Source organism: Dicentrarchus labrax, unplaced genomic scaffold, assembly GCF_905237075.1.
Source record: "Dicentrarchus labrax unplaced genomic scaffold, dlabrax2021, whole genome shotgun sequence".
In the NCBI taxonomy this organism is placed as follows: Eukaryota; Metazoa; Chordata; class Actinopteri; family Moronidae; genus Dicentrarchus; species Dicentrarchus labrax.
In genome coordinates this window covers 7,092,114-7,105,791 of record NW_026136705.1, presented here as the reverse complement: position 1 = coordinate 7,105,791, position 13,678 = coordinate 7,092,114, and the positions used below count along the sequence as shown (strand labels likewise).

The 13,678-nt window shown below is 38.3% G+C and overlaps 1 protein-coding gene across 2 annotated transcripts in view; it reads left to right on the top strand.

Moving 5' to 3' along the window:
- opcml (opioid binding protein/cell adhesion molecule-like) overlaps positions 1–13,678 on the top strand; it is a 337,114-nt gene that overhangs the window by 54,351 nt on the left and 269,085 nt on the right. Inside the window, exon 2 of one of the 2 annotated variants that reach the window (XM_051401624.1) lies at positions 1,706–1,739. The exons of the other annotated variant lie outside the window; for it this stretch is intronic. Coding sequence (XP_051257584.1) covers positions 1,706–1,739 — 34 coding nt within the window. The remainder of the gene's footprint in view (positions 1–1,705; positions 1,740–13,678) is intronic. 2 annotated transcript variants of the gene reach the window in all.

Sequence of the window (13,678 nt, the reverse complement as noted above, 5' to 3'; positions counted from 1 at the left end):
TGTCTGTGCCATTTGACACTAGAAGGATGTTTTCACATTCATCTCTGTGCTCATCGAAAATCTGATTGTAAGGGGCGGGGCCTACCAGCATGATTTCTGACATCATAAATAGTTTGGAAGCCAGTCCTAGTCCAGTATGCAACTTTTAATGAGGAAGTAGGAGTAGATGACTTTTTAAGGATTTTAATGTGGAAAATATTTAGCTGAAATAACAGATCAGACACACATTACTGTTCCAAGCAGACTATTTGTATATAGCCTATGTCTTAATATACTTCTGGAGGGTATTTTTAAACTCAGGACATCATTCCATTTGTATGGTGAAAGGACATAGATTTTGTGTGACGTTTGAATCAACTGTGTTGTGATGTTCCTGAAAATGTATTTTGGTTTGGCTTCTTTTCTTCACTTTTTGTTGATTCCATACTTCCATAATCTTGTCAACCCAGGAAGCCTGCCTTCTTTTCAAGAGCCTGATATGCTACATGTCATGTGAACAGAAATAATGTTGATACCTAACAGGGAAAGCATTGTGGCTTTGATTTCCATGCTGATGTTTTTCTTTTATCTTTTATCCAATTACAACCCCTTCATAAATTTATGACAGTGTGGATTATGGATAGCATTTAATCACTGTTCCATTCTTAAAAAAACACACGCAAACAAACACACTCTCTGAAATTACTGGTTAGACTTATTGAATCAAACCTTGTATAATTGGCTTACCCTGCTCTGAAAGGGATAGGGATCTGGAGCGTGCTACAGGCGGTTGCCTCTCATGCTGCCGCTGAGCTGCTTGTTCCTTCCTCTCTCGCATCTGTACAACGTTTGCTCATCAAACACTTGTGTACACACTTTTGACTTTTTGTAAATGTCTGTGCAATTTGAAGGCATCTTCGCTGTAGAAATGATTTTTTGGCAGCTGAGTCGAAGAAGCGTTGCTTTTCTTTGTTCAGTTGTACATTCAGTCAGTTAGGCTTTTTAAATAGCTTGAGTAACACTGACATCTGCTGGGACAGCATGTTGTGAATGGTCAGAGAGTATAAAAACCTGCAAGTTGTGAGCAAATGCTGACAGTCTAAAGGACCTTTGTTTTTTCCATGACAGGTTTTTGCAATAAACACAAAATAAATTTAAAAAAATTAGACATTGAAATCCAGAGGAAATTGAGCTACTGAAACAGGGGCAGATCTACAGCGATGGTGTGCCAAGCCACCCCAGTTTGTTGTCAAATTTAACCAAAGTGATGTCTATCTATTGATTTCTAAGGCCACCTTTAGATATTTCTATTCAGTGCTTTATTAATGTGCTACAATAATGGAATGTTTCTGAGCTTGAATATCTTCATTTGGGGGCTTTTCCAAGCAAATATTAGTATATGTGATTGTTATATTTGGTCACCACATATTTCTGCTACCCCTTAAAGTCTCTACGGCACCCTCCTGACACCCCATGAATATTTCTCTAGATCTGCCCCTTGTCAGAAATGAAGCAAACATTCTGTTTATTTGAGTCAGTTCTGTGTATCACACAGAATGGCATGAAGTTCCATCAATCAGCATAGCACAGGGATTTACATCACTACACTTGAAGTAGCTGCAACTGCCGTATGACAGTAATATCTTTGAAGTTTTATAAAGCAGCCTGTTTACAAGCACAACACCCCTCCCGACTAATTGCACTCTCTCTCTTTCTTTCTTTTCAGGTAAGACATTTTTCTGTGTCTTCATCGCCGAAAGGTACTGTAAGATGCTCTGATAAGCATTTCAAAAGCACTCGTGAACCATCAATGTAAATGAGTCGATATCTCTCTTGTGTGTGCGTGCGCTCCCTCCATCTTATTCAGTCAGTCTCTGTTGATATTCATCTCGCTAATTTACAATCCACTCACTCCTGCAAAGACTCTCAATTTGTCCTGACCTTAGTTGTTGCCCAGAGACTTGGACAGAATGAGTTTATATTCATGCTTTGGTTCTAAGAAAGAGACATACCATTCTGTACCAGTCCGTGTGTGTGTGTGCGTGCACACACGTGCTTTTGCATGTTTGTGTATGTGAGCAATCAGGTGCCATTAAGACCTAATTAGGTCTAAATTGCTGTTTGTTACTTTCTGAATACTAATGCCTCCCCCGAAACAACTCTGGAGCTCAGAAGGCGTGACATGCCGCTCGATTGTGAGTGATCACAGCTGAAGACCGACTTCAGTGAGAATCATCTGAGATCCAAGCTCGCGGAGAATGAATGCTGCTACAGACTGAATCATGCTGCATGCACTGTCAAGTTGGCAAAGACCATGTCATACAATCTTCTTTCAAACAAGGCAATTCATTTCTTTTTTCCCCCCCGTCTTACTGGCCCCCGAAAAGAACAGCGGATGAATCCCGTCTCCCCTCTCCGTGATGGTATTTTGATTTCAGTTTCCCATTTCCAGTTTATCACAGTTTGATAAGGTCACCTCACGCTGTCACCTGCAGTATCCAACTCCATTTACTCAAGCGCCCTGAAATGCTATTATCAATATGAAATATTGTCCAGACAGACTGCAGCTCTTCCAGCGAGGAAAACATCAATGTTTACTGTTCAGAAATCAAGCCCTTGTCCCAGGTGCCAGCCACTATCTGTCTTCTCTTGGGAAAGAAAAAAAAAATCTCCAACAGGGATTACTAATCCCCTGCTTGTTTGTAGTGCTGCTGCGATTCAGAAAAACAAGATTATCCCAGTGGCAGCTTACAATTTGGACCTCCAGATGAAACGATAAATGCCAAGAAATATTTATTTTGTTGAATAAACTCCCTAATCCATTCCAATAGACTGCACTTGTTTTAGTAATTGCATAGTAATGGATTTTCTCTATGCAAACCTCCCAGACTGTCAATACTTGAATGGGAGTACAGCTTGCCAGCTGTGAAATATTACAATCAGGATGACCCAGATTCCTTCCCCTTGCCTCTAATAAGGTGCTCAGTCATGTTGTGGCAGAATTTCTACATTTATTTTTTTCTGTTTATGTCTGCCTGTAAATTCGGCTTTTGTAGAGTGCAGATTAGATGTACTACTCTTATGAAAACAGACAAGTATATACAGAGTTTGCAGCTTAGTTTAGTTTGTGCAGTATTGAAAAGCCAAATTAAATGATTGAACAAATGTGTTTTGAGTGATTCATTCTTTTAATGGAATTCTTTTAAGATAGGTGTAACATCCTTATTGAGATGCAGGATTTAGTTTTCTAAGCCTTCAGCAAAAGCCATTTAGGAATGACAATGATGTGAATTCACTTAGTGAAAATACTTTCCACTTTATATGCATGACAGTCTGTGGAAATTGCACATGGGGCCGTGTACAAGTCTCACAGGACTGACTAGAAGAAATAAAGCGATGTTTCCCAGCTGGAAGGAGAAAACCACCAACATGCTTAACCACTCAATATCATCTCACCTGCGAGCTAGCCTCAGCGCAGCGAGTGCAAAAATGGCCACTGAATTGCTCACACTGACAGACGGCCGATGTATTGGAAAGCTGTTGCAGTAAATTAGATGTAGGGATACTTATCCCCAGGTGTCATTTCCAGCTGCTGTTATTGGTCCTGGGGTTGTACTTTAAGGTGATGGGTTGGCAAATGATGTGCCAGCAAGTAGCAACCTGGTCTGAAGACGGTGTACTGAAGACGGTGTACAGCCACCCTTTAGTGGCTGGATAGGTTCTCTTGCACAGAGACTGTGGCTATAGTACTGACACTTTTCTGGATGTAAGAATAACAGTGATTATACTTCTAAGAAGAAAAATAGGTTTTCTTTTAAGGCAATCATTCTGCATCACTTTAGTATTGCACAATATCAAGAGCCCATTGGTATCTGGGCTCTTTATAATTTGAGCACAGATTTGAATGTCTTCCCTCAAATAACCTTGAATTAATAATCCATGCTCTCAGATTGGTATTGGTAAATTATTTCTTTTTCTTTTTTTTTTAAGTAATTTTTTGGGCCTTTTATTGCCTTTATTGGATAGTGAAAGCTGGGAGGAACCCAGAGAATTAGTAGCGGTAGATATGGGTTGGGCTGATATATTTGCTGATGTTTATGTTTCCACTGTTAGCTAAAAGGCCTGCTCAGTACATATCTTGCCCTCAGTTTCCCCCCCAAAAAATACTTCAGGAGATCCATAGCAAAAATATTTGTGTATGTTTATTCAAATAAATCAATTTGGCTCATGTATTGTTCATGAGATTTTAAAAATATTGGCCTTAAAATAGTATAGAGGTGTGTCACAGAAGGGAATAAACAGGGGAGGGGGGTTGATTTTAGACAGAAATTCAGGTTTTGTCTTTTACACACTGCATTGTGTTGTCTTGGACAACTGGTAAACATACTGTAGAGGCTAACTGACCTTTTCATTCTATTCATTCATGTGACAAATGACATACAGATACAGAGGATTGTGACTGCAGAAAATAACAAGATAATACAGTTAGTGGCAGTTCAAAAGGGGTACTGTGCAGAATTCTCTGTTTGGAAGGATGTGTAATAACTCATACTAAAATAAAAACTAAACTAAATCCTTACTCTTGCCACATGTTAACCTTAACCCATGCTGGCAGTGATATATATTATATTAAAGTTATATACAAAACATTCACTTGCCACTGGATGCCACACAACAGCACCTACAGACCAAATGGAACAGAAACAAAATAAAACTTTTTTTGTTAGTCTTTCCACAGTCTGTCAAACAACCACCAATGCTTTTATAATTGCTGCTATATTAATGTTTTAAATCTCACATATATAACCTTTGATGTTATATTTACATGATAGATATTTCATTCATCTAAATAAAATAAGGCTAAATAGTGTTAGGAGTGGTTTCTTTGTATTCTTTAAATTATTCCCTACTATGGTTGGTGCAAAAAGAGATGATATCATGAGATTAACATACTTTCTGTTGACTATATACTATATGTTAATTAAAGGATGTTAATATGAGCCTAAAGATTTTTCAGCAGGATACAGATGTGTGCATTCACTGTGCAAGAACTCAGATAATACACTTAAACTATGAATGAGAAATACTATGTAAGTATGTACCCTGAAAAAAGGCCAATCCACACATGGTATCACTGGTGCTGGTACAGCTGCCCATACAGTACAGATGTCACTGCTGCAACACTGTAAAGCTTTGTGTTGTATAGCCTCAGGCTGTCTTCATCCCCTGACGCAACAGCGCGCCCCAGCTTCCACATGTTTGTGCATTTTGTGAGCGTGTGAACAACTGAGAAAGACTGTGTGAGAAAGTAATGAGACACACAGATTTGCACGTGTGTGAGCATGTGCAGGCTTGCCAACTTGTCTCCTTCCTCTTCTTCACCCCTTTTGTAGATCACAAAGAGGATCAGTGTGACAGTCAGTACAATAGGGGACCAGATACAGCCGAATCAGCTGAGCCTTTACACCAGCACTGAGGAAAAGTTGCTTGTCACAATATATCAGTGGGCACGGCTGCTAATCTCCATAATACATTACTGTGAGTTAGAACACAACAAGATCCTCTGATTCTGCATTCATATATTCATCAAATGAATACTGTGCTCTGCAGATCTCTAAAGTCATTTCTTTTCAAGCACCTCATCATTAAGACATTATTGAGAGAGTGGGACAAGAATATAGATGATAGTATATGGTGACACTACAAACAAAGCTAATCATAGTTCATGGGAATTATGGCTCCAAACACCTACTATGAATTATAAAGTGTGTGTGTGTCCCTGTCAGCCAGGCTCTAGCATTTGTTTAAACATCCAAATCCTTGCTGCTTCTGCAGGCCTCGGATAGACGGCAGGATTCCAGCCGGATTTCATTTCGACGAGACAAATATCAAGCCGTTTCATTTACACACAGAAATAACTAATCAATTCCTATTGTTGGCAAGAAAGCCTGTTGAATTGTGGGGAAGAGGTGGTGGATAATTTGCCATGTGCTGTACTGCAGGATATTAATTGACATGGTAACACTTTACATTAAGGTACACATATTCACCATTAACAAGTTGCTTATTATCATGCATTTCAGTAGCACATGGGCTCCTTTTATAAAGCACTCATTTATGTCCTATTCTGCATGACCACATTCTTCTTCTTCTTCTTCTTCTTCTATTAACTAAGAGTTATCCCTAAACAATTATGATCTTAAAACTGCAGTAGGTAATTAAAAAAAAAAAAATTATAATAAACCTTTCACTATATCCTGACAGTAGAACATGAGACAGATAATGTGTGAAACAATCAGGTTCCTCTGGCTCCTCCTAGTGCTCCTAATGGCATTACAAGAGTCCACCGGGCCGGAATGAAAAAAACCAATCAGAGCCAAGAAAGAAAAATTGATTGTTGATTGTTGAGCCTCGTTTCCACTGTGTCAAATACAGACGTGTCTTTATATCTTTCGTCCAGGCCCAGTAGATTCTTGCAAATACCATTAGGAGCACAAGAACTGAAATGAGTATCGTGTACTACTGTCAGGATTTTGTAAAAATTTAAGCAAATATGACAAAAAGGTATATTTATAAAAGTTACCTACTGCAGCTTTATTATGCTTTGCTCAGTATGGGCTGTATAAGGTGGTAGTGCCTCAAGAATACTCATTCTCTCTTAATAACAACAAAACTCTAAACTACAAGAGTTAATATTCTCCAAAAAACTTTAAATTAAGTCTAACTCAGATTATGTTCCCCATTCTAAAGTGAGCTCTTGCTCATAACTAAGACAGACCTTAAAATGTTAAAATGTGATCATTTGATAATAAGATTTCAAGTTGAAAACACATTGAATAGTTCAAAGTCTTGTGACTTTAGCCCATAGTGAGAAAGCATATGAATTATGAGTAAAACATGTCTTTAGATAGGGAAGTATTCTCGCATTACTACCACATTATAAGGCCCATATTGAACAATTAATGTACACCAACCTCCTTACTTACTATCAATAAGCAGAAATAAGGAGGTTGTTGAGGGAAAACTCTTAGTTAATGACCTAGTAGTTGTTGACAATGGGCATGCTGAATAATGCATTAATAATGACTAATAAAGAGTCAATGTGCTACTAATGTGAATTCTAATAAGCAACTAGTTAACATGTACAATTATTATAATCAAATCTGCAAGGCAAATCAATCTTATCATCATAGGACCAAAATATGTTTGGTTTGACTTGAAACACAGCCTGCTAACCTGCAAGGATGTGATATAAAACATATTTTATATTTAGATACATTACATAGAAATACAGGAGCTTTAAATGCAGCTTCTGAGATGTGATGCCGAGAGAATTTAACATATGAGTCATCCATCAGAACCGTTTGGAAATGACTCACTAGAGCAAAAACATCCAAGATGTGAGATGGGGAGGAAGAAAAATCTGCTTCAACCTACGATTACAACTACAAGACTGTAGTCAAATACAGATGCAGGGCTTATTTTTTGCATGTCATAGAAATGCCTGTAGAAAATGAAACCCATATACTTTAAAAGAGCATATATGCGGCCTATCTATATCCCTGCTACTCTGCGGAAGAAAGTCAACAGCCTGAAGGTTATTATAATGAAAGGCTCCTTGTCTGCACTGAGCCTGTGTGCCACTGGGGGGCAAAGTAGCACTATCAACATTTAGCAGCAGTGACCTATTTTTCCAAATGTTGTTCTCGTCTCATGCATTTGTTGTTGCCCCCTTTGAAATGAAAATATGTATGTGAGCATAAACATATAATGCATTACCATATCAATTGGCGGTGCTTGAATGCTGCACTGTCACTGCAGCAAAGGCCGAGCATATTATTAACAAGTGCTGGACATCGAGTGACGACACCTAATTTTTCCTCTCTTGTCATTAGCAGAGACACAGAGAGGCAGAGAGAGAGTGGGGGGAGATCACACCTGATCATTATCCCCAGTAAAGTGTCATATGTTCACCGGGGTAACATGCCACTGCTGCACACACTTTTATTTATTTACCAGCCCTCCAACACTACAGTGAGGGCTTCTTGCTAGACTTAACAGGATTTAAGACTACAGCTATGTGGCCATAAATAATCCACCTCAAGTATCCTCTTATACTTCAAAGAGATGCTGGCTGAAGATTAGCATTTTGCTCCCACTGTGGGGGGAAAGGGCTAAAAATAGTTGTGTTCTCTGGGAAAAAAAGCATTCTTTGATTGGGGGTATACTGGGTGGTTGTTCTCGTCTGGGTGTTCACGAGTGCATCAGGGGGATGGCTGAGCCTCTCCTCCCAGTCTGCTGTCGTCTTATTGTACGTCCAATATCTGCTGCTGTCCACGCGTAAGGTGCTGCTGAACCCCCAGCAACCCCCCAGGAGGTTAACTGAAATGGGTTCCAGTCCTGCAACAGGGGAAAATCACAATGACAAACCAGTAGCAAAGCAAAATAGCAAACCCAGATGAGAAAATAAAAAATAGTTTGTACAAGTGCAGCTTTGTGAGAGACGATAGAAAGGAACTTTTGTGCTGACAGATACATACACACAAACCTTTCTCCTCAAATTGAACCCACGCAAAAGATTCATAATTTTGTGAATCCTTTTTCTATTACCTACAGTACAATGGCTGCAAGTTGTCACGGCATACACACAGTGTTAGTGCACCCAGCCCATCCCATTTCAGGGAAATATTGTTCCGCTTATCCGTTTTCTAGGTACTCAAGGCTGCAGCACCTTTTGTTTGTATTGAGAGGCAGTGTTGGAAAAGGATACAAACCTGACTGAAAATATGAATCTATTTTAAACACAAGAAATCAGAAAGCTGCACAAAAGAAAAACAACAATACAAAGAAACATAATAAATATATACATTTTAAAGAAGAACACCTAAGAGAAAAGCTTTAAGTTTGTGCTGAGAATGATGACACTGTCTTTGGAGATTCTCAGGTAGGCTGTTCCACATTGTGGGGACTCTGGTTGTAACACTAAGCTGATTAGTGACTTTGATTACTTGATCTTTAAAGTTGTGAGCTGTTAGGGTTGGACTTAGACTAAAACATTTTTCCAAGACTAGATAATATTAGGATTTGTGGAACTTCCTTTTTTCTCTTCAAGCCAATTTTATTTATATAACCCAACATCACAAATCCCAATTTTCACACTAAGCCCGAGGCAAGGTTAAGGATGGACCTTAACCTTGCCTCGGATAAGGATTCTTCTAACTAAAACTCAACTATTCATTTATGTCCACTTTTTAACTGGCAGTTGAGTAGACAGCTGTACACTTATTACATATCAGTCCAAATATTCAGTTAGTTTGTATTTTAAAGGTTTTACAGCTGGTTATTCTGAAAGTTGCGCGCATATTATCTTGCAGGTTTCAACAGGTTAAATTTAAGACTTTTTAAGACCTTTATGGAAGACCTTTGTGTGCAGATGTGGGACAGCTAGCTACCTCTCTCCATGATCAGCCAGGTAGCTTTCACTGCAGTCTAACAGTCTGGTTTGAGTTCTTTGCTCAGGTTCGGTTGTCTCAGACTGTGCTGAGATGGAATGGCACGTCTTTCAGCTCTATTCTCAGTGACAAATCTTTCCATCACTGGTCTGACAGTCACTATTTCTGATGGAAAGCATGTTGTGTTACTATGGCAACCATGACCTCATCCTAGTAGCAGCATAATAACCAATTTAACAGGCTTTTAACATAGCAATTTATTTGTTTGCTCTTCTGTTTGTATATAAAACACAATATGAAAATGTAGTTCATGTAATTAATTGTAATTAATGTGTTTTTTAGGTTGTGAAATGGCATTAAAAATATACCTTCAGTCTGTCTTTAAGGCACCTCATTAGCAACCACTGTGCTCAAGCATGGTCAAGGTATAGTTAAGATTTTGGTGAAGATGAGGAAAAGATTCCGGTTAAATTGTAAAAACTTTAATTTTTTACTACTGTTCTCTGTAACCTGCTCATCAATAGTGACCTCCACCCCAGGACTGCAGATGATAGTTAGCTTTTAGCTGTATCTGGCACAACTCATGAAATGCACATTGTAATAAATAATATAAATATAATAATAAAATAATTCAAATATAAAATACTAGAATCCTATTAAAGTGAAACCTGATTAGCTTTTGTGGACGGTGAATATAGCCACCCTAACTTCTGCTACCTTCTGTAAAACATCACACTATTATCTGCACTGAATGTTAGTTGTATAGTATATAGTGTATTTGCATATGAGGATTGATAATAGAGCCTTTAAACACATATTAGCCCATATCTGAAACAACAATATTTCTCATTTATATGGATACATCGTTTTTTTCTTTTAATTTCTTGATTCCACTTTTCATAGATGTTCAGTTTTTAATTAGTATAATCTTGCACATTAAATCTGAGAATGAATAAAATTCATTGATGAAGTGTGCAATCTGTGTTAAAAGCTCCATTTCCACAGTGCAGATACGAGCTGAGAGCGGGCTTTTCTCATCGCTCTGTGACAGCACAGCAGCTAATGAAAAGAGTTAAGCAACACTTGGAAGACCACATTCATATTCATTAATGCAAAATTGAATGTTAATACAAACACTGGGAGTGTAAACAAAGATCATTTACAAATTGAGTATACCAGCAGTTGAACATTATACACACACACTCCCAAAAAGTATTGTGGAGGTGTTCAGCCTTTTAATAATATATTTCTAAACATCAGCAAGTGATTCATAATTTAGCTCAGTGGTAGGTAGTGCCTCTGCCAAAAAACAAAACCTGTGTAAGTTTTCATATGCACAGCAAGTTACAGAGAACCAAACGCTATTAAAACTTGAGTCATTTGGGGGAAAGTGGGAGGCTTGTGTCTATCCATACTGCTGAGATAAGTAACTTGAGGGACTTCCCAAGGCCTCGGCCTACTTTACTTCATGTCTGGGTGAAGGGAGGAGGAGGAGGAGAAGAAGAAAAGCATAGCAGCTGCCAAGCAGACAGCATGAGGTGGTGTCTGATTCAGGCAACAAAATCTTTGCTTGATACACAAAGCTCACGATGTCTGGGGCTTTTAAAGGTCTGCGATCCTTCTGCCTTGTTTTTTGAGCCTGTGTCTGCTGTAATGGCATATTGCAATGTTCTAACATATCCAGGAGTCAAAAGATGTTCTCTTTAGACAGTGTGTCGGAAATACCTGCACTCCACCGACTTATTCAAATCTTATGGACACCAAAAAAGGCGTTTTCCTAGTTATATCTAGCTTACATGTACAGACAGCCTGACTAGGAAAAAAAGAGCTTCTGAAGTAAGGTTTTTTAGATTTGAATTGTTCATCCTGCCACTTCTACATCAGCGATAATAAACTGGAATATGGGCTATTTGATGCTTGCATCCCCACTGACTTAGGAAATATTGAGTGTAGCACAGATGATGTTATCTGGCTCCCATCGCAGTCAGAGGCCTGACTATCTAGAGTGGGGCAGATGTACAGCACGAGGTAAGCAAAGGATCTGAAATGGAGGTTTGAAGCTTCAGCCAAACACAGAAAATATTAAATTTTTACATTTAATGCATGTAGCAGGCACCCTCAAACAGACATATTTGTTTCGGTGATTATACCCTGACACAGGTATGAAGCAATAATTAAGGCAAATTTTGAGAGATAGGCAAAGAATACGAGCATGGCAGGAGAGAGTAAAAGACAGAACTATATATTATAACACACAGAAGTTTTTCTAAGTTTTTTAAATTTTTTTAATTTGCTGTTTCTCATCAACCTTTTCTAATATGGTACTTCAAAATGTGCATCACAATACATTTATGGAAACACTAATGTTAGGTCAGCACTGACATATTCCCCAAATGGAACCAACCGTACCTGGGATCTCTTGCTGATGAAAACAATAAAACTATCTTGATTATATTTAAATATTAGCATACAATCTTTGACGGATCCAAAAGTTTAAAAAGGAAACAACAACAACAACAACATTGTAACTCTCTAGCTAAAGGATCTTCCAGCCCTTCCTTTCCACTCAAGAGTTTCTACCATCATCTAGTTCACAGAACCTTTAACAGCGCCTCTGGAAACCTCTCATATTTAGAGTGTAGTGTTATTACTTTTGGGAATTAAGTCTTCCTTGTTTGCTTTTGTGACATGTTTATTTATTTGTATGACTAGATAAACAATTCCTCTCTGGTTCCAAGCAGGTGTTTTGTGGCACCAGTATTCTTGAGGGAACGTATTAAATGAAGATATCTGTTGTGGTTTGTGTACCGACGAGGAACCAGCAAATAATACCATCCACCATCACTCACTGCCCTGAAACCAGTGTGCAAGCATATTTCAGCCCTGTGGCTCTGTCTGCTCAGTCTGTCAGCATCCTTATCTGAACAAAAAAAGGTCTCCACGCACCCTCCATTCAAACTGGAGGCCAAAACATGGAGCTGGTCCATAATGTTTGGTTATTAGAAAAGCTGTTTCAGGCTTGTATTCACCTGTCAAAAGTGGGCTGAAGCGTTTAAATCATCAGCCGTATGCAGAGGAAGATAATGTGGAAGTTCAGAGACTGCCGACCAAATTATTTCAGAGGATTAGCTTCCCGACTGTCATCTTTGCCTTGCTCAGCCTGGCATTCAGGCTTGCTGACTCTCTGGACGAACAGCAACCTCTGACTTTTTTCTCACAGCACCGAAAAGCAAATAAAAAATATATGCATCTTCTGACTGATGGAAATAATAAGCAAATACTTGCGGATTTCAATATGATTAATGATGAACATCGTGAACAGTTCCAAATGAAGTGGAGAATTTGTTAATATTTTCTTACATGGATATGTTTGTACTATGCGAGCCTCAGACCATGCATATGCGCAAATGATGAAGGCTGTCCTAGAAAATATAAACACACACCTTTTTCCGTAACAAAAATGTCTTTAAACAGTAGGTCATTTTTATAGAAATAATATTTTGTCATATTTGCTAAAACTTTCACTATATCCTGACAGTAGTACATGAGACAGATAATGTGTGAAACAATCAGGTTCCTCTGGCTCCTCCTAGTGCTCCTAATGGCATTTACAAGAATCCACCGGGCCTGAACAAAAACAACCAATCAGAGCAGAGAAAGATAGTTGATTGTTGAGTCTCATTCCCAGGGCCAGAAATACAGATGCTTTGGGAGGGCCTCCAGTGTCTTTATATCTTTCTCTGCTCTGATTGGTTGTTTTCGTCCAGGTCTGGTGGATACTTGCAAGTACCGTTAGGTGTACTTCAAATATTCAACTAATCCTACAAAAATGTCCCAGTCCTAGCTTATAATAGAATATATGAGAATCTCCATATTGAAATGTTACAGTTTGGGTTTTCATTGTTATTACTGACTTAACCTATACTGATCAGCCACCAATTTCTAGTGCCATGAAGTGTTAATTGGTTTCCTGCAAGATTCTGATTTACATCCAAGTCTGTATTAAATATGGCAGATCTACCCTTCTGGAAGATATTGCGACCCAAGTCTGATTTTTTAAATGTATTATGTGATCATTATTTATTCCTTACATTTTTTATAACATTTTATATTTTACATTTTATTATTCCAGTAATCCATCTTTTATTGTTGTCTTATTTTTTAAAACAGTCTATCTCTTTTAGAAATTGCTTTTAAAGCTCTTTGTATTGCATTTGATTAGTTTGATAAGGTGCTATATAAATACA